The sequence below is a fragment of the Chroicocephalus ridibundus genome, chromosome 3 (assembly GCF_963924245.1).
Source record: "Chroicocephalus ridibundus chromosome 3, bChrRid1.1, whole genome shotgun sequence".
NCBI classification, from domain to species: Eukaryota; Metazoa; Chordata; class Aves; order Charadriiformes; family Laridae; genus Chroicocephalus; species Chroicocephalus ridibundus.
In genome coordinates this window covers 115,378,053-115,400,341 of record NC_086286.1, presented here as the reverse complement: position 1 = coordinate 115,400,341, position 22,289 = coordinate 115,378,053, and the positions used below count along the sequence as shown (strand labels likewise).

At 38.3% G+C, this 22,289-nt stretch overlaps 1 protein-coding gene across 1 annotated transcript in view; it reads left to right on the top strand.

Annotated features, from left to right (window-relative positions):
* The window catches only part of NBAS (NBAS subunit of NRZ tethering complex), a 194,984-nt gene that overhangs the window by 64,415 nt on the left and 108,280 nt on the right, over positions 1 to 22,289 (top strand). The window contains 5 exon segments of the mRNA XM_063330494.1: positions 352 to 465; positions 9,726 to 9,839; positions 11,674 to 11,831; positions 13,738 to 13,836; positions 21,964 to 22,131. Coding sequence (XP_063186564.1) covers positions 352 to 465; positions 9,726 to 9,839; positions 11,674 to 11,831; positions 13,738 to 13,836; positions 21,964 to 22,131 — 653 coding nt within the window.

The following is a 22,289-nucleotide window of genomic DNA, read 5'->3' as shown; positions in this document are numbered from 1 at the left end:
AGCAGTTTTTCTGAGAATGTTGCAAAAATGATGTTTCAAAAAAACATTGTATGAAGGCATATGGTTAGTCATATAAATTTAAAAACTTTGAGTCAGATCAGTCTCCCTCTTCTTCCTCCCTTCCCAGCCTGACTTGCTAGTGATTAGGGCTGGTTATATTGTAGTGTTATTTTAACTTTCTGTTTATAGGTATAATTGAGGATCTGCACGCAAGTAACTTCGTGCTGGTTTACAGTTTATGTTTGCATTCTTATACTCCCTAGCACTCTTTCTGTGTCTTCTTTGTTTAACCAGAAATACAGCAGTAGGGTTCATTTGTATAGTCTCTAACACCAGTTCCTCTTTCAACAGTGCGTTTATGTTCGGATCGACTTAGTCTCATCAAGGACTGTCTTGCTCAGATGCCAACGAACTATAAGCAGTCTGCTAAGCTCCTGGGACTTGCAAATTTGCTAAGGGTTGCAGGTAAGCTGTAAGCTAATAAGACGCTGAATTGCAATGCAGCATGCATTTGTGTTATGCTTTAGAACATTTGAGCTGATCATTAGAATGTGTGTTCAAGGATATCACTAAAAAGTCATCTGGTAGAGCAGTCATTGGGGAGGAATGAAATATTTTACATGAATGGAGTATTTTATCTGTAAAATAGCTGATATTGTCAGTGCTCTGACGTTCCACTAATACCTAAAATAAAAAAAGCCTTGCCTAATCTGGATTTTGAGTAAAAGTTTATTTCAGATTGGAGAGTTGTGGCTGAGAATATTTTGTCCTACAGTTAATTGGTAGTACTAAAATTCCAGTAAATCTTATTGTCTCTGTCAAATAACATAGTTTAAATGGGACTATTATTAAATCAGAGGAGAAAAGAAGTCATCTGTAATGCATAAACTTCAGCTGTTAGACTTTTTTCTAAGTTCGTGTATCTCCTTTGTGCGCTAAAAATAACGTGTTAGCCTAAATATTCATTTGAGGAGCTGAACATCTTCAAGAATTGAATCCTAAGGATAGCATATTTATTTATTTTTTTTAGATGGGCTATCTAAAGTGTATGGCAGACCTTCTGCTTTTTGAAAAATATTTCATCAATGCAGCTGCAAATACAATACTGCTGTATTTTGATGATGTAGAAATACAATGTAGAAATACAAAATATGAAATAGAAATGCATATTTCACGCAGTGTGGTGTGTAAAATCAACGTATTGCGCCTTTGCCACTGATGCATGCTTGGCTAGTTTCTCTATCCGTTAAATCATCTAAGAATATTTTGTTATGTTTTCAGGAAGCTTAGTAGTGGTAATTTTTGCATATTATATATAGGGAGGGAGATATTCAGGGGGGTTGGGTGAGGTTATGAACAGAGGTACAGAAGTTAGAATGTTGACCTCTTGAGATGCCTAGATACTAAAGAAGGGGATCGCTGGGAAAGTCGTCGTGACTCTGGTAAGCTCAGTGCTTCTGTTAGGTAGTGCTACTATTTGAAAGATGGCAGGGGATGGTACCATGTTTGGTAGCTTGATTCAATCGACATATCTGTTCATTTTACATGTAATCTCTCTCCTGTTCTGTAAAAAAGTTAGAATGACAGTCAAAACTTCTCTTATTTTTTCTTTGCTTGCAAGACTTCTGGAAAAAAATAATCTCCATATTGATTCAGAAGACAAGATTGCTGTACAGCTCTTTCCCTCTCCTTTCTGCTTCCTCCCACATCAAGTTAAAATCTGTCAATTTTTCTTCTTAATATTCTGGGTTCTTTAGGCTAATGCTGCTGATTTTTTGGCATACCTTCTTATTGAATCTAAATGTTTCTCTTTGTATGAAAGAAGGAAAAACAAAATCCACAGTGATTCTGTGAAGCTTAAAAACAAAGTATTTTGTCCAGTTTATCCATATTAGGTAGAGAACTTCAGGGAATTCATTGATGTGGTAATGTCTGTGTGTTGGTGTTACAATCACAGTGGCACTTACTGAGACGCCACTGAAAACAGAGAAAACCAGAAGATGAATGTGTGAGGTAGTTAATATTTAAGCAGGTGAATGACTTAAAAACTACTACTTACACTACAAAGTACGTATTTATTCTGAGAGTGGGCTCTGACTTTAATGGTTAATCTCAGGAATAACTCTAGTGGTTGTTCCTGTGGTAAGTATGGAGTTTTAGTAGTAAAAGTGTATTTCAAGAGTGAATCTTGGTAAGTAATACGCTGCTTTCATAGAATCATAGGGTTGGAAGGGACCTCTTGAGATCATCTAGTCCAACCCCCCTGCCAGAGCAGGGTCACCCAGAGCAGGTTGCACAGGAACGCGTCCAGGTGGGTTTTGAATGTCTCCAGAGACGGAGACTCCACCACCTCTCTGGGCAGCCTGTGCCAGGGCTCTGCCACCCTCAAAGGAAAGAAGTTCCTCCTCATGTTTAGGTGGAACTTCCTATGCTCAAGTTTGTGCCCATTACCTCTTGTCCTGTCCCTGGGCACCACTGAAAAGAGCCTGACCCCATCCTCCTGACACCCACCCTTTAAGGATTTATAAGTGTTGATAAGGTCCCCCCTCAGCTGTCTTTTTTCCAGACTGAAGAGACCCAAATCCCTCAGCCTTTCTTCTTAAGAGAGGTGTTCCAGTCCCCTCATCATCTTGGTAGCCCTTTGCTGCACCCTCTCCAGCAGTTCCCTGTCCTTCCTGAACCAGGGAGCCCAGAACTGGACACAGTACTCCAGGTGCGGCCTCACCAGGGCAGAGTAGAGGGGGAGGATGACCTCCCTCGACCTGCTGGCCACACTCTTCTTGATGCACCCCAGGAGGCCATTGGCCTTCTTGGCCACAAGGGCACATTGCTGGCTCATGGTCATCCTGTTGTCCACCAGGACTCCCAGGTCTCTTTCCACTGAGCTGCTCTCCAGCAGGTCAGCCCCCAACCTGTACTGGTGCATGGGGTTATTCCTCCCCAGGTGCAGCACCCTACACTTGCCCTTATTGAATTTCATAAGGTTCCTCTTTGCCCAGATCTCCAGCCTGTCCAGGTCTCTCTGTATGGCGGCACAGCCTTCCGGTGTGTCAGCCACCCCCCCAGCTTTGTGTCATCTGCGAACTTGCTGAGGGTGCACTCTATCCCCTCCTCCAGGTCATTCATAAATATATTGAAGAGGACTGGACCCAGTACTGACCCTGGGGAACACCACTCGTCACTGACCTCCAACTAGACTCTGTGCCCCTAATCACGACCCTCTGAGCTCTGTCTTTCAACCAGTTATCTACCCACCTTACTGTCCATTCATCAAGCCCACTCTTCCTAAGCTTCCCTATGAGGATGCTGTGGGAGACCGTGTCGAACGCCTTGCTTAAGTCAAGGTAGACCACATCTACCACCCTCCCCTCATCTATCCATCCAGTCATGCCATCATAGAAGGCTATCAGATTAGTGAGACATGATTTCCCCTTGGTGAATCCATGTTGAGTACTTCTTATAGCTTTCTTTTCCTCCACACGCCTTGAGATGACGCCCAGAACGAGCTGTTCCATCAGCTTCCCAGGGATGGAGGTGAGTGCCTGTGGTTCCCCGGCTCCTCCTTCTTGCCTTTTTTGAAGACTGGAGTGACAGTGGCTTTCCTCCAGTCCTCAGGCACCTAGCCTGTTCTCCAGGACCTTTCAAAGATGATGGAGAGCGGCCCAGCAATGACTTCCGCCAGCTCCCTCAGCACTCTTGGGTGCATCCCATTGGGGCCCATGGACTTGCGAATATCTAATTGATCCCTCACTCGATCCTCCTCAACCCAAGGGAAGCCTTCTTCTTTCCCCGTTACTTCCGCCAAAGCCTGGGACTCCTGAGGGCTGGGCTGAGCAGTAAAGACCGAAGCAAAGGCGGCATTCAGTAACTTCGCCTTCTCCGCATTCTCCGTCACCATGGCTCCTGTCTCATTCAACAGTAGGCCCACAACTTCTCTGGTGTTCCTTTTGCTTCCAATATACTTGTAGAAGCCCTTCCTGTTGAGCTTGATATCCCTGGCCAGGTTTAATTCCCAGGTGGCCTTGGCTTTCCTTGTCTCATCCCTGCACGCTCTGGCAGCATTCTTGTAATCCTCCCAAGGGATCAGTCCCTTCTTCCACTTATTGTAGGCTTCCTTCTTCCACTTGAGCTTTTTCAGAAGCTCCTTGCTCAACCATACTTTGACACTTGCTTTTCTTATGTCTTACGCTAAATAAGTCAGTCACTTCCAAAATTATCTCTTGGTTATAGATTAACATTTATTTGAAAGGGAAAAAACAGTAAGAAAACACTTCCAGTGGTGACTTTCTGTGGTGGTGACTGTGCTGGGAGTTGTTTTGTGGTTTTTCTTTTTTGGTTTTGTTTTGGTTTTTTTTTATATGTAGTTTTAAGCTTTTGTGATTAAAACTTTTGTGATTTCACTCTCACTGAGGGATGACTAATTGTATGACTTATCTAGAAATACTATTTTCTGTACAGGATATTCATTTATAAGCAAGATATGGATTCAGTGTGAGAATGCCTTAGCTGTGAATTTTGTCTAAACTTACTTGTTGCAGGAGATGGGCTATGGAAAACAGGTTACTTTCATTTTAAGAAACTCAGTATTTCTTTTAACTTTTTTTTTTTTTTAGTTTTTCTGGACTTGAAAGCTATAAACGGCATACCACTATTACTGCAGGTTTTTTGTGCCTGACATTCCATCCCATTGACAAGTATCCACAAGAGTAACCAAAAGCATACAGTGGAAGCATGATTGCCATCACTGTTTTAAGTCATGCATGCAAATGTAGTATTTTCCCAACAAATTAAAGAACGTCTGTAGATCTTCACTCTCTGGTCCTCAATTACTGCCGTATGTACTTCCAGTGAGTGTTGGAATAGGTAACCCTACTCTGAATTTAAAATTGTTTATGATTTATGTTTAATAATACCTTTAAAAACAGTGGAATGCTTAATCATAGTCTGCAAATGAAGAGTTTCGTAAAATTCAATAGTAGGGATAAAAAAAATATTAATTAAAGAAAAACACGTAGAAATGATATTTCTGTATCCGTTGACTTGTAACTTAAGTTATTGATTTACAATTAATTACTAGTATGATTAAGAGTTATTTTAGGAGTTGGTAGCCATAACAATGGTAACAAATGCTAATATTATTCCACAAATTAGTTTGTAGCCAAAAGGACACCTCACACATACAGATTTTAAGATTTGTGAATGAGCATAATTTGTTTTAAACTGAATATTAGAAAAGGAAAACCTTCCTTGCAGATTTAGCACAGATAGTCTTTGTTAGCAGGTTTAAAACTACTGAGAAAGGGTAACTTGATTTCTAACAGCTTATGATGAAAGCTTTATGGAGATTTATTGGGATGAGTCTGGATGTTGAAAAAGAATCTAGGGATTGAACTTTATGGACTTGCTTAATGAAGAATTAGATAAAGCGCTTCTGGGAGAAAGAATTGTTTTTTGTCCCTAATTGGTTTTCACTACTTACACAATTATCCTGATGTATGAGCCACCTTTGCTGTGAAGGAAGTTGTCTTGCGGAACATACTTATTGGTATTGGTTATGCATGCTCAAATTTACAGTCCCTTCCATTCCCGATCCACCGTGCGTATCTACGAGTAGAGTGCTTTCTTGTGCTTTATCTGCTAACTGCGGGAATTTGTTTTGGCATTTCCCCCTCTTTACTCCCCCTGCCACCCACCACACATGGTCACTGATTGTGAAAGACGTGCTTACTACATCTATCCATACTTATATAAATTTTATACATATTTGTGTGTATGTATAGAGTATATAGTATGTGCTATGCTATACTATATATAATACATAGCTTATAAAATAATATGAGCATTTATATTTTAATTTCAATTCTAAAAGAATGCATTTGCTGTGCACCCGAGAGTAGAGTGCACATGGTCATCCTCAAAGAGCTTTGGGAGCCGTGTTCCCTGAATACGGTTTTTTTAGAGAGCAGCACTGAGAGTGAGTAATAGAATTTATATTCATACTTACCAAAGCTGAAATATTGCTTAGGTAATGATATATCAGCTAGGTTCTTAATTGCTTTAAAGTACTTGATTAATGACAGTAAACTCTAGTTAAGCTTCACATCACTACCTCTGTAAAGTAAGCACATGAGTGTTATCTTAATTTCACAGATGGGCAAAGTGAGTGGGGGAGTATGTGCTCAGGATGACAGCCAGAAAATCTGCACCTGCTCAGGGAGCTGGAGCTGTTCGGTGTCTCGTGATCCTCACTTAATCCACACTCTTGGTTAAGGAATGGTGTGAAAGAATTCACTTTATGTAATTACTTGCTTACAAAATAGAGGAGCAAAAAAGAGTAAAAACATCCCACGAACTTACGTATTAGAAATTAAGAGCATCTTCTCTACTGTGATTGTGTATCAAAAAGATCTAGGGAGCGTTGCTCTTTATTTCTTGAGTCACGTTCTCAAGAAATGTTTTCTGTTCGTTATTCTGTTTTCTCACCACTTTCTGTGGTAATTTAGTTAATTTTAATATCCATAGGCTAATTCTGGTAACTCTAAGCTTTGTGCATGTTCCTAAGTCAGAGCTTATTTTTGAAATCCAGCTTCCTCAACACTGACTTTCCTGCTTTACATGTGTGGAAGTAACCATACAGCTGGTTTCTGATCTCCTAAATGTAGGTGACATGGAATTTCTGGAGTATACATACAATTTTGAGACCATTTAAGTTTTTATGACATGGTTTCACTCAGGATAATGTTGTTTCATTCACTCACAAATACAGCATGCATCTTACTCAAAGTGTTTCAACAAGCTTTTATTTTTTTCTTTATACGACCCAAATTGGATCCAAACTTTTAAAAAGTATTTGAACATCTTTTATTTCTCAAGAAAAAAATACTTTCTATTATTTCTGAGCTTCGGTATTTTTCCTGTCATCATTTCTAATAGAATCATTAGGTTGGAAAGGACCTTTAAGATCATTGAGTCCAAACGTTAATGAAATACTGCCAAGTTACCACTAAAGCAAGTCCCTAAGCACCACATCTACACATCTTTTAAATGCCTCCAGGTATGATGACTCAACCACTTCCCTGGGCAGCCTGTTCCAATGATAACCCTTTCAGTGAAGAAACTTTTCCTAATATCCAATCTGAACTTCCCCTGGTGCCACTTGGGGCCGTTTCCTCTTGTCCTATCGCTTGTTACTTGGGAGAAGTGACCAACCCCCACCTTTCTACAACCTCCTTTCAGATAATGTCATATCTGCTTGTATCAACTTCTATTTGAATGCTAGACATTGTAACGAAAGGAGATGGAAAGAATTTTGGAGACTTAAATCTTACTGAGTGGAATAACCATTAGAATATAAATGCATTTTCCTTACAACATAAGAAGGTAATAGTCCCAAGGAGCTGAACACGCACAAATTTTCACAATTAATAAAAGGGAAACAAAAACTAAGATATCCATTCCAGTTCCTGAACTTGATTTGTTTGAGTCTGGATGTCAGACATTAACATTGAGGCTTAGTGCAGAATTACTGTGTAATATAATAAGGTCACCATTTTAATGTCTTCTCATTGAACCTTTCTTGGTTTAAAATCTTGGATGTCTGTCAAAATTGCAAGAGGAGCAATTCAGAATTCAAAACTTCCACTTTTATAAGACTTTGTTATTAAAAATACCTTCAAATGAGGGGTCATGAATCTGAAGCAGTGAATTTCACGTTTGAATAGAAGAACAAGAAGGTGCTGCTATCTGCAGCAGGTAGTGTTTTAAGTGACTGAACAGTTGAGGCAACAAAAGCTGCATGGAAAAAGGGCTGGGGCTGTGCTTCTGTCTCAGGTGGTGTGGGAGCTGAGGGCTGTTTGGCATGGATAATGGTGTGACTTTATCAAGACAATGGGAGTTTAAATGGGTGAACGGTGGAGATAAGATGAGCAAGTATAGCCATGGACTGGAAGGAAAACGATCCTTATGTTATATGCTTGTGCTTTTGTAAAACATGCAGAGATGTATCCTACTGCATCAGAACTAATTAGCTAAAACATTGGGGATGGGGGACTTTTCAGCATGTGTCTGCTCAAGCACAGTTAGGAAGAAAACCATTCCTTGCTTTGAGTATTTCTCCTCTCTTCCCTTCAATCCCACTCACTTATTACTACCCATTTATTACTACTCCCAACTAGTCATAAATAGCAGTGATTATTTTGTCTAGCTGACATTTGAGGGACAATGGTTTAATTATTTCTCTTGCCTTTTATTTGTGTCTGCTACTTAGTCAAATCTCTCTGTAAGTAGTAAAGCTGTCAGGGTGAAGTGGGCATCGGAAGGTGAGTGCCAAGTACGGATCTCTTGCATATAGAAATGACAGTTCACATTTAGCTCGTGTAGATGGAAGCACCTCTTTGTCATCTGTAATTGCTTTGCTGGGATGAGAAGGTCCCAGGTTCCAGAGGGCAAAATTCTGCAACAGAAGAGCCTTGGATGTGATTAATTTGCAACATTGTGTGTTGGCAGTACATAGAGCAAGAGGCCAAAAGATAAAATGATGGGAAGCCAACCTGTTCTCCCAGCTGAGTTAGTTACGACGTGCCGGGATTAGGGGAAATCTTGATTGAGTTCAATAATTAGGATAACTTCACTTCTCTGAATGTCATTCTAGTGCAACTGCTAGATCTTCTCTTTTGAGAAAGCTTTAAAAAGAAATTTGCTTGGCCTGCATGTACGGACCTACAAAGTAGAGTTAAAAATGACGGCTTTAAATTTAAAAACCTGTACTCTTTAAATGGTTTTTGGAACCGGGTCTGTTTAACCTTCTGAAGTATTTGCATTTCACAAGTTGTAGTAATACAGTTTCATAAAGCAGTGCCCTTTTCAAATGACTGTAACAACAGTGACTGCGTTAAATCGCTTCTGATAATAGGGGAGAAACACGAGCAAAGAGCTTGTATTGAAAAAATCCATGCACTTTTATTAGCTTCTTGCCATCCTTCTTTCCTAAATTATAACGAATAGCGTGAGATTAATTTTTTCCTGCATATGTTTAGTCACCTTCTCATCTAATGCATGGGCATACACGCTCTTTTGAGCTCAAGACTGGACCAACTGGTGTCAGTAAATAACTCTCATGAGATCATTAGTATCTGAAGTGTTACTTTCGACTTGTAACTGCGGGAAGAGGCATTGTCCAGAGGGTCTGGTGACCAAGATGCATCTTTGGTGTGGAAAAAATAGTTTCAGTTTTACTCACTCAATTTATGAGGGTAGGAATTCCTAAATACCGATGTTTTCCACATATCATGAATTATTTGGTTCTGTGACGTGGGAGTTTAAATTGGGGCTTTGTATACTGTAACAAAACAATTAAAAATTTCAAAATTCTTCTTCTGTTACAGTTCACAGATGTTTTTTTTTCAATGTCAGGATTTTGATTTATATGTCACATACTTTAAATATCAGTTTTGATCTATGTCTTGGCCATCACATAAATACAGTTTTCAAAACATTTTTTTTAACCTAGCCATAATATGCTGTGTAGTTTCTTTAGCCAGCTATGATGCCAATGTTTTTAAAAATACATAACTGGTTTTATTGTTTCCTTCAGGAAAAAGCAGATAATTTTATTTCTGCTACAGTTTCAAGATGGGCTTTTCACGTTGTGACATACAGTTTTCTTAAGAAATAAAGTTGACCATTAATTCCAATTAACTAATAAAAATGCTGAATTTTTCTTACAGGAGATGATCAGATGGAGAGAAAAGGTCAAGTTCTCATACTTCTAGTGGAACAAGCTCTCAGCTTCCAGGACTACAAAGCAGCTAGTATGCATTGCCAGGAGCTTATGGCCACAGGTGAAGAGAAATGGGGGTGGCGTGGGGTGATGGGAGTGGAAATCTGAGTGCTGACTCTCAGCTTACTGTGAAGTATGCTGCTTCGGATCGGTCCATTTAATTCAAAAATCAGTTACGTCTTGTTTGTGGAAATCAGCTGACATAAACATGTCAAATGTAAAAGGCAGGTGGTTTTAAATATGACAAATCCTTTTGTCATGGAGGAGGAACTCCATTTAGTTACAGAATTACAAAATACTTAAGCCACGGTGACTTCTGGAGCAATGCTGGTCCAGATTTAGTTCACTGGGATCTCTCAACTGAAGTTGCATACTGTCATTCAGATAATCCTTTATTTTTTACAACAGAAGCTCAAAATATATCCCAGTGGGGATTCCATTTTTAATTGTCTCCTCGTTACTTTTTTTTTTTCTTGTAAGAATGCAAAGGAAAAAAGTTTCAATTTGTCATGTTTTTTAAATCCCATTTGCTATGTTCGGGTATTATGTTTTTGTTAATGTATGTTCATGTGTAACTCTATTGAGGTTAAACATGTATATTGGTCCATGCACATTCATAACACACACATTCATGTTTCTTTTTAAAATTCTTTATGAAAAGAAGATATTTCAATATCTTTCTTAAGACTTATTCAGTTTGCAAAAGTACATTCACATAGCGTAAAATCTTTCTCTGCAGTTCCTATCCCACTTGTTCATCTCTGTAAATAATTATAAGAAATAAAATTTTGTTACCCAGCTTGACAGGGGGCTTGTATTTAGTTTTCAATCTGAAAACAATAACGTAGGCTGTAGTAGTAAGTGCTGATATTTGTGTGTACATTATAAATGACAGTTCAGGTATCTTCAAACTGGACCTAGGCTTCTGGAGAGACACTTGCCAGGTCTGTTTGGGTATCTCCAAACTTAATTTCTTGGCTTTCTGACAAAAGATGTGTGTGAGTATAGGAGCTGACAAGACGAAGTGACAGCCAGATTCCTTTAATCTCCTCCTAAAGCAGGAAAAATGTATCCTAGCTGTTTGTGATCATTCTTTTGCAAGACAAAACCCATGCAAATGTTTTTTTTGCCATATGTAATGCACAAATACATGGAATAGAGATGTACACTGGAAATGCTGTGTGTATTAAGACAGTTACTGAAGTATTAGACACGTAACCTTAGGGAGCTTTTCTGTATGCCTCTGGGAACCACAATTTCTCGTTCTTCCTGCACTGTATCCCTTCCAAACAGGTAAAAATATGTGACTGCAGCTGGTAGGAGCATGCAGATCTTTTACATATCTACCTTTCTATCAAAACTCTTGAAATATTTGTGGTATTTAAGTAATTTGTATATATGAGAGTATGAGTGGAGGTAAATGGCACATATGTGTCAAGATACTAAGGAAGATGGGATTTGTTTCTTCAGCTCTTTTTTCTGCCGTGAGGTTGAGAGGAGAAACTCTGAGATTAATTGAGGTTCTGATAATTATATTAAGCAATATGTTTTACTTTTTGGTTTTGTTTAGCACATTAATGTGTTTAATATCATGCTGTGAAGTATATTATGAATTTCTTATTGCAGTATGTAAAAAATACTGTTTGTAGGTTGACAGATGCCTATTGTACTGATATCTACAATATGATAATAATGAATCGTCTATGTACTTGGTCAGTCTAAAGTTGAGTTGCATCTGTGTCTTATGGAGCCTTTAGGGTTCCTTTCTCAGGGGATGTTAAGTGTTGGCAGGAATGCCATATGCCCTCTATCTCATTCAGTAAGAATTATGCAGCATCCTGCTGTGACTTGTGAAGCTTATCAACCTTGGAAGTATGCTTTCTGTTCCCTTGCAGGTTATTCGAAAAGCTGGGAGGTATGCAGTCAGCTTGGGCAATCGGAAGGCTACCATGATTTGGGTATGCGTCAGGAACTCATGGCTTTTGCTCTGACACACTGTCCCCCAAGTGCCATAGAGGCGTTGTTGGGAGTGAGCAGTGCATTGCAAACCCAGGTGGGTGTTTCTGAAACTTCTTCTCTGCAAGTTCGGTGCTTAACAAAGTAAAGGGGACTTGTACTCATTTTTGAGTTTGTTCCCTTAAGTTCCACCTCCCAACAAGTTTATATTTGTTCTACTCTATTTTTCTACTTTCACTGTTATATTTCAATAAATTAGGTCTCTCTATAAGCATTTCTGTATAATGAGTTGACTTATCATGTAGAAGTGCAATTGTGTTCTCTATCTTTAGTACTCTTAATTTCTTCATTCATTGCCTGATTTAAACATTTTATTTGTAAATGCAGTTAAATAACTTTTTCAGTGTTTTCCAGGTGCTTACACCTTGTAATGTAACTTCATTAAATGCCCACATAAATATCTATTCTTACATTTTTATGATCTCTACCCAATATACAATGAAATTCTTTTCTCAGCGATTTCAACCATGTAATGGTTTTAACAACTACAGCAGGTTTTATGTCTGAGACATCTTTATTAAGTTTGCAACGACGGACTTCTTAACAGAATCAGATCTTAGATATTCAGCTGATTATATTATATTTGCGAGAACACGTAATTGTGGCATTTAAATACAAGGTATGGCAAGATGACATAGCAAACCTTTTGAAAAGTTTCATTTGAAACTGCAGTGCAGTAATTTAGGTTGTCAAAATGTTAAATTTCTGTTCAGTGTAATTGTGGTTTGGCCTACGTTCTCTTACTTGTTTAAGAGTTCATATTTGTCTTAGTTGTCTAAGAGTTCACAATGTTCATAAATTTATCTTTGTGTAATAAAAACATCTTAGAGGGCTTGCTGAAGAATGGGTGAGAAAGGAGCAATAGCTACAGTACATCTGCACTCTAATTAAGGCAGCTGCAAGTGCGTAGCCTTTTTCTTTACAAAATTGCTTGTATAGCAATGCGTATGAGAAAAACTTGTTTCCTCCCTTACGTGCCTATACCTGGAATTAGAATTTGAAGACTCTTGGTGCTGTATACATCAGAATTTGTTAGGCTTACTGCAGTTCACTGCCTTTATATCACTGTCTCTTTCTTTCTAAAGGCTCCATATCCCATTTAGTCATAGTGCAGTGCAGCTGCTCAGCCACTGGGTGTTACCCTCTTGCATCCCACTTCTCCAAGGCAAACAACTTTCTGTCTTCTCCATTCACAAAACTTGAGACTGAATTTGTTACTTAGATTTCTTTATTAGTACAATATCATTTGTAGCAAAAGGTCAGTGATGATTAATTTGGTATTTGCCCCAGGAAGCCAAACCCAATTCACGATTTCTGTCAAATCATGTTTAATCAGTTTCTTCTGTGATGACTTTCTCCATAAACTAAGCATAAGCTCTTCAGCTCTTGTTCATTAAAGGTCCCACATGTTCGGTCCAAGCCCTCTGTCTTTTTATGTAGTTAGATAGAGAGATGCAAAAAATATTTATCAGAGGGTCACGCTGACCAGATGATATATACAAGTGTCTTTTGTGGACCTTCCAGCAGTTGTATGGCCTGTGGAAATTCTGCTCATGAAACTGTTATCGTGTGTAACACTTGTCTCTGTGGAGTTGCCCAAAACCTCAGAGGCACAGTTCAGGTAATGGATATTTTTCACGGAAGTTCTTTAGCGTATGTAGTACAGCAGGGTACATACAATAAAAAAATAAAATAAAAGTACATTGCGTGAAAACTAGCAAAAAAAATCACAGAGAATGGAAGATTATTTTGTCTAGGACTAAAACAGTGAGACAATGTCAAAAATACTTATGTGTTCTTTTCCCTGTCTTCCCCTGCACCCTTGTTTTTCTATAGCGAAAGCTTTTACATCAGAATTTCTTGGCTTTCCTATAAAATCAGTCATAATTCTTACGTTTGATTGTTTGACTGGTAAGAGAGCTGTATTTATTTTGTATTTACAGATTCTGTATCAGGCTGTGAATTACCAGTTCCTTCCTTCCGAAGGAGGTGAGAATACAAATATCTCAGGACTTTCTTCATTGAACAGTAAGGATACCGAGGTAAGCTTTAGAGAGAGTTTTATAAAAATGATTTTGTTCTGCATTGTGCTGAAGAGCTGCGTTTGAGCTTTTAGAAACATCTACCTGTTTACTAGATAAAACTCACAACATTAAATACATCTACTAATTACTGTTTTTAGATTGTTTTAAGTTGAAAGTTTTGCTTGTGTATTTATACTTGGTCTGTTCCGATTTTTTTGTTGCTTCTTCCTACACAGTCTTAGCACCATAGGAAAAAAATAAACCTAGAGGCCGAAGAGGAAACTGCAACAAAACTTAACACAATAAAATACATAAATGGTGGTTTGATTTTTTGATCTGTCACAATTGCAAAGCAAGACATTTGAAAATAAACCTGAGCTACATATTTCATTTAAAAATGTCTTGAATTAAACTTATTTTTTTCCTTTGTTCTGTGCATCATGAAGTTTATGACTTCTTTGCTATTTTATAACTTTCATACGCTGCATATGAAATTATTTTTGTGTCTACGATCAGAAGGAACATTGAGTCTTTTGTGGGAAATAGAGGCAGGGCAGCAGGAAATAAGTTACAATTATTCTTTCTACTTTTCGTGTTTATTATTTTTAAGAAGATAAGTGTGTACATGTACAATTACAAGTACATTTCTCTCTTTAAAGAAGATGTAATAACCGTAATAACCTACTTATGAAGGAAAGGAATGTCTTTTTCATCCTATTGAGAGTGGGAAAATTCTAAATTTAATTTTTTTTCTGTTTTTTCGAGTTTTTCTACAGGTGATAAACGGGGCGGGGGGCGGGGGGGGCGGCACAAAAACCTTGAAGAAATACAGGAAAGAATAGAGAAAGAAAGAAGGTGGATCACATTGCATAGTCTGGCTTTTTGAGAAAAGTAACTGAATTGCAGCCTCCTCAGTGCCATTGTACACTTGGGGGATTTTTACCAATGGCAGCTGTAGATGGAATACACTAGTCTTTGCCTTTGGTATATTTGACACCATGTGGCTTCAAAAAACACACCTCTCCTTCATGTTCTTGGAATAGCAACAGGCAACTCCTATGTATATGTCTGTCTTTTGCGTATGTTTTTCTATATATGTACAGGCATACATGCATACTTTGTATACACATATGCATATGTAAACATGCATATACGTATTTGCATATATAAAAAATAAATGGGCAGGAAAGTAAAACAGCACTGAAAACAATTCAGAGGAAGAGAGCTAAACACTGTATCTGCTAGAATGATTGATAAGAAGCACAGGTCTGTTCACTGGTGTGAATGCTTTTTATTTTCTGGAAAATGATAAATGAATCTCTCCGAGAGGAAGATTATTAAGTAGATGTTAATAAAATGAAACCTTCTGATGTGGGTGTGGATACATATGTTTACAATATTTTAATGTATGTAACAAACTTGTTATGCATCGCTTTTCATATGCTGTAATACTATTAACTGTATGTTGTGACAGAGCAATTATACATGCATATAAATGATTCAAAAACTTATTCAAGAGTTTGCTCACTAATTAACTTCATTATCAATTCAGTTTGGGTATCCGAAGCAATTTTCGTTATGCTGGGGAATTCACATTTAGAAAATTATCCGCTCTTATTTTCTGCAATATATCTTTCTTTCCCTCCCCCCGCCCCTCAGTTGAGGCTGGTTGTCTGTTTAGAATTGGAAGCAGGCAGACAGTTGACCTGGCAAGCCTGTATGGTGCTGCATTGAGGGTTTTTTTTTCTTTCTGTTTTAATACAACTTCTTGGCATGTTATATTTCAGACTGTTACACTCTGAAATGAGTTCTGTATATTTGCTAATTCTGTCTTTTTGTTCTCTCCCAGTTGACTTAATAGGGATTTATAGCTTCTTTCATTTCTTGCAATGACACAGGAGGAAACATAGCCAAGAATTTAGACACTGTATAACCCTTCCTTTGTTACAGACATCTGAAATGTTAGAAAAGCAATATATTCAGTAACTCAGTTTCTCTGACTTAACTGAATCCTATAACTGCAATTCCCATAGTTCCACTTCAGCTAATTCCTCGTGCTTCACCTTCATTGTCTTGCACAGAACTTCAGTTTCTTCAAAGAAAAAAAAAACTGTAAGATTTTTCTTTGTCATTTCTTTTTACTCCTTTCTTTTTCGCTTATGTCCTGATTAGCTTATAGCACCCTTTTCTCAAGGAGTCGACAAACGTTCTTCTTTCTCACTTATTGATACCTTTTCAAATTGTGGCCTAAATGTAATTTTCCTTATCGTGACTTGACTAAGCTTCTTCTAGCATACATGTGTTTGGGCATCCCTTTCTGTTGTATTAAAAATACCTCTCTGTAAGTATATCAGTTTTTCCTTTCAAGGCTTTAGTGACCTTTTCCTACCTCTTCTTACCTTTATCTAGCATTGAATCATTAATTGCTACTACCATTTTTTTCATTTTACCAACCCACAACGCTAGCTGGTCATGCTTGTCATGCTGGTCATGCTTCTGTTGATGAGCTCCTCTCTAGAAATGTCTATAAACTAATTTAATTCTTGTTGTTTTAAGTTTTTCCTCTGAGACTTCTTTTTCTTACGAAACTTGCAGAAATCTCGATAGCAGCTGGCTACATATCTTCACAGATTGCATAGAAATGTGTTGTTTAACGTTGCTCTGGTATTGACTTCACTATAACTTTTCTTCAAGTTTTTCGTGGCCCTACTCTGAAGGAAATTCCTGATTGCTATGAGAAAGCTGCACGTAATTATTCTGTAGGAACTAGTGCATTTGCACAAGGATGTACGTCATTACCTTAGTGCCAGCTTGTCACTGTTGATTGAACTCGTGGAATCTGTTGGAGAAATTATCTTCTGGATGCTACAATGTTTCCCACATAGCAGATTAATCTTAAGCAAAATGTTAAATTTTCCCAATCCCCACCTTTTTTTTCTTTTGGTTGTATGCGACCAATGCCTCAACAACTGATCTGGTGCTTCTCAAACAAAATATCTCAGAAAATTCAGGTCTTGATTCATGAAAAGCATTTCAGAATATTATTACTAACATTATTAGATTAAAGTAGTCACGAGATGCTGTGCTGTGTAGAAACGATAACCATCAGTTGCCTTGTAAATGAGCTCTGACTTTATGTTAAATCTGCTTACTACTTAAAATGTGCAATATGTCTATTATATATAAAATCATTCTTTTACATATTTGAATATGAAAACTTAATTATTATAAAGTGGCATATCAGCACAAGAGAAATTTGCAGTTTCAAGTTTCCTTGAAACCGGACTCTTTGATAGGAGAGCAGACATAATTTCTAGAGCAGAGTATCTTCAAATTATAGAAATGATTTCTTAAACTTTGCTTAAGGAAAGAAAATTTCTGATTAACAGAGTCTTAGCATCTTCTTTGCTTTTGCATTTTTTCCCAAGCACTAGATCTGGGAAAAGACAGGATCTCTTAAAATATTTGTGTACATTTAATTGGTTTGTCATGCATTTTTTCACTGCTGGTTAGAAGTTATTAGGGAGTGTTGTACTTACGCAACATGCGTGTATTATTACTATTGTGTATTTATGTGGGAAGTCTTCCACTTGGAGTCTTTGGAACCTCAGGGCAAAAATAATGCTCCAGCTGCTGTTTCAAATAGTAGCGACCCTTCTTTTTAATTTTATTTTTTTATTTTACAATTAACTGGAGCTGTCTTTTGTGGCTTAGTAAATGTACTGGGATCTATTCTTTAATAACTAAATTAGAATTCTTCTTATAGGAAGAGGTGCCTGTAATTCCTGAAGGAATCACGCTCATTTACAGTGTCACTGAACTCTTGTGCAGAGGATAAAAATCTGTGTGGAACTCTATGCACACTGCTTAAACTCCTGTCGTAGTCAGTGGAGATCCAGTCAATGGTGCCGACAGAACAATGCAGTTAATTAGCCATCAGGTGCTTGATTCAGTTACTTAATCATAGCTAACAACAATTTAAGATACTCTAAGTTATTCTCCTGTCCTTTAGCTACTGACCCCAAAAGTCTGGGTCCTCTGTTGGATCTACAAGTGTTAAGCAGATATCTTAATTACTGCTACACCTCTCAGACAGTCATCAAAGCCTGTGTTTGAGCAGCTGAATCAAATGCATTGTGTGTGCTTAAGGCTGGGTTACTCTTTTCAGTTCCACCGACATATAACCCTAATAAGGGCTTAGACATCCAATGACACCTGAATTTCAGTGTTGCCATCTTGAGATGGCTCTTTTTCTTAGTCTCTCATCTAGGGTCTGGTTTATCTTTGCAGGACTGGAGTTTTCAATTAGGCTTGTACATTAACTCTAACATACACTACAAAAAGGAAAAAAAAAAAAAAAAAACAAAAACCAAAAAACCAAAACCAACCAACCAACCAAAAAACCCACCCCAAACAAAAACTCTCCAAACCAAAACCCTTCAAGGTACAAAACATAGATGTAGAATATTTATGTTAAACACTACTTAAAATTTCTCTTTTTCAGTGGGAGTACCAAAAAGGGAAAAAGGAATGTTAATACTTGATGTTCAGTCTTATGAACAGAATCTGTTCCATCTCGCCCTGTTCCCTTCATAATCTTAATGCATAGTGACTCTTACTGGATGAAGTGCACACAGCGTATGGTTTTGGCATGTTTTGATCCTTGCACCTTGTCTAATTGGCTTTGTTATTTGTCCTTGAATTAAGACTGTTTGGAATGATATATATGTGTATGTATGAGCATATGTATATATACAAATGTTTTAGCTGTTATTTTAGAGTATCTTGATAATTCAGAATTTGTTGGCTCACTTTTTTATATCAATTTAGATTCTGCTAATTTAGGATTAAGAAGTTGTTTTTCTTATTTTTTTTTTATCAGAAGTGCTTACTTTTATAAAGGATATCAGCAAGGAATAATATAAGAAAATCATTTCCCCCAAACACTTCTCAAAACCTCCAAACTATAACTTTTTCCCGAAGGTACAGTTCTACAATTAAAGTTGTCTTCTTAAAATGGGACCCCCAGCAGTCTTTAAGAAATAATTTATTTTGTGAGAGGTTGATTCGGGATAACAAAAAGTTATAGCCTGAAAGTGTTGCTGTTCCAGACACACAGAGGAATGGCTTTTCAGAAAACAGAATTCTTATTTGTGCAGAAAAGACTGTAATTACTCGTAAGAGTTGAAATTCTTTTTAGAAAGAATCAATAGTTTATTTGATATAGCAGTAGAGCTGTAGAAACATACTCACCAGCATACAAGTTAATCTGTTAGTTTTCACAATACTGAAGGAAGTTTATTTTTAAAAATGTGTTTTGCTCAAATGCAGTTGAGGACTTGGGGGGATTTTTTTTTTCTGGTTCTGTTTTGGTTTGGTTTATTTTTTCCCCATGAAAAATCAGTTAGGTGTCCTGCAGCGCCTGCTTGAAAATGGAGGCAGAGAGACAAATTAGTACAAGAGATTTTTGTAATATATTTTAAATATTATATACAGGATACTAAATCATAGAATCATAGAATTGTTGAGGTTGGAAGGGACCTTTAAGATCATCGAGTCCAACCTTTAGCCTACCCTGACAAGAGCCACTTCTAAACCATGTCCCTCAGTGCCCCATCTACCCTTTTTTTAAACACCTCCAGGGGTGGTGAATCCACCACCTCCCTGGGCAGCCTATTCCAATGTTTAATAACCCTTTCAGTGAAAAAATGTTTCCTAATATCCAATCTAAACCTCCCCTGACGTAACTTGAACCTGTTTCCCCTCGTCCTATCACTTGTCAACAGGGAGAAGAGGTCAGCCCCCATCTCTCTACAACCTCCTTTCAGGTAGTTGTAGAGGGTGATAAGGTCTCCCCTCAGCCTCCTCTTCTCCAGGCTAAACAACCCCAGCTCCCTCGGTCGTTCTTCATAAGGTTTGTCCTCCAGACCCCCTCACCAGCTTTGTAGCCCTTCTCTGGACACGCTCCACCACCTCAATGTCCCTCTTGTAGCGAGGGGCCCAAAACTGAACGCAGTACTCGAGGTGGGGCCTCACCAGTGCCGAGTACAGGGGGATGATCACTTCCCTAGTCCGGCTCACCACACTATTCCTGATACAGGCTAGGATGCTGTTGGCCTTCTTGGCCACCTGGGCACACTGCTGGCTCATATTCAGCCGGCTGTCAACCAACACCCCCAGGTCCTTTTCTGCCGGGCTGCTTTCGAGCCACTCTGCCCCAATCCTGTAGCGCTGCATGGGGTTGTTGTGACCCAAGTGCAGGACCCGGCACTTGGCCTTGTTGAACCTCATACCATTGGTCTCAGCCCATCGGTCCAGCCTGTCCAGATCCCTCTGCAGAGCCAACCTACCCTCAAGCAGATCAACACGCCCGCCCAGTTTAGTGTCATCTGCAAACTTACTGAGGGTGCATTCGATCCCTTCATCCAGATCATTGATAAAGATATTAAAGAGAACCAGCCCCAGCACCGAGCCCTGGGGGACACCACTTGTGACTGGACACCAACTGGATTTAACTCCATTTACCACCACTCTCTGAGCACGGCCATCCAGCCAGTTTTTTACCCAGCGAAGAGTACACCTGTCCAGGCCCTGAGCAGCCAAATGCCAAGAGTGGTTTAGTTAAAAAACCACGCAAACAAGAAATTCTCCCCCACCACACCAAGCCACCAGACCTAGGATTTTCTTTTGCTTTTTACTTTTCAAAGGCGTAAAAATCATGACTTCTCATAGTTGGCATGTTCTTTCTTCATTTGGTGAAGTAAGAGCTGAAATTTCCAGTTTAGCCAGTGAGTTCATTAGTGGTGCATCTGTGAAATGCAGAATGTCATTTCAGAAAAGATTGAAAAAAATGCTGAAGCCTTAATGGAAAGAAGGACGTAAGATAGAACTGCTACTTCAGTGGTCAGCTTGAGGCAGTGATTTAATGCATACTGCAGTAAAAGGTATTAAAAATAAGTTTGTCTACAGTGCAGTTCTGCCTTATTGAAGCTAACGTGTTTTGTCACTGAAGTTATGGTGGGACGTAAATCACTTGAGCATAACTTGGCATCCTTTTGCTCTGATGTCTGAAGGTTTGTCATGAGTTAGTAAGTTGTAAACTAATACTTCACATTCAGTTATACAGGTAGAATTTTTCTATTTCAATACACTTTGCTGTATGGGGAAATGAATAATAGTGTTTTTAGGGAGAAACATTGGATATAAAGCTATTGAAATTTGCTGTATGGAGGAAATATTTATATTTTCTATTGCTGAAGACAATGTGTTTACCTTAGCATGCTGATTATATATTTGTCTAATGTGTAAGCTCTGTAAAGCATGCGATTAACACAAACCTTTCAGGATTGGAATAGCACAGCACAATCAACATGGATGTTGTGGGTATTTTTAAATGCTTTACATGAGGGAGAGCTGGTAAAGGAAACCTCCATTTGTGGAACATGTCTTTTACTTTTAAGAAATGTGAGTTTACTGAGACTGGGTGAAGATGTCTTGCAGAATAACGTGTAGATGTATACGTATTGCAGAAGCAGTTTGGGATTGAGAATAGGCTGGGGTCTCAATTCTTCTTACAGTCTTTCAGGTTTACCGTATTTGGTACCTTGTAAGTGCTGACTGCAGAATTTCAAATCTTGATGATACATTTTCACTTGGTGTGGAGATGAATGTTTACATCTCTTCACCATTTTCCCTACTGAGAATTCAACTTAATTAGTGCTACCTCTGTGCAAATACAAGATTGTCTCTGCTGTAAACCCTCTTGAGTTATTGAAGATTAATTTTAGCATGCTCAATCTCCTCATTTGTACAGAGATCATTATTTTAACAGAAGCATTCGACAATTATGTAAAACATTACCATTATAAACTTTTGAATTAAAAACAGCTGGTGTCTGTGGAAACGAGATTATAGTTGAATAAAGGGCAAAATGTTCTACTGATCACGCTACTCACTTCAGACTGAAACTCCTAAATCACTTTTAACTTGTCTTTTTTTTTTTTGACAGCTGCTGCTTAAATTGGTGATCATTAAAATATGTTATTAACATAGTGTGCCTGAACACTAATGCATTTGGCTTTAGGTCATTAAGCTAATTAAAGCATGAGTCTAACACTTGCACTTGTGTGTTGGATGTGCTCACAGGATGAAACCAGCGTCTCCTCTAGCCAGTCTGCTGATTTGTTGTACTGGACGACATCAAAAACCATGAAGGTGTTGTCTAACACAACTATGACCACAAAAGCCATGCTGCATGCTGTCAGTGATGGACAGTGGTGGAAGAGATCATTAACTTATCTTCGACCATTACATGTAAGGGATTGCTGATGTGCCTCAGATGTTTACACGTTCACTGATATATTAGTAGAAAAGCTAGGCTTCTTTGTAGGTATCTGATAACTGAAGACCCCAAATCAGTAAATAAACTAGAGACATTATGGGATTGTCTGCAAGCAAATCCAATGAGAGAA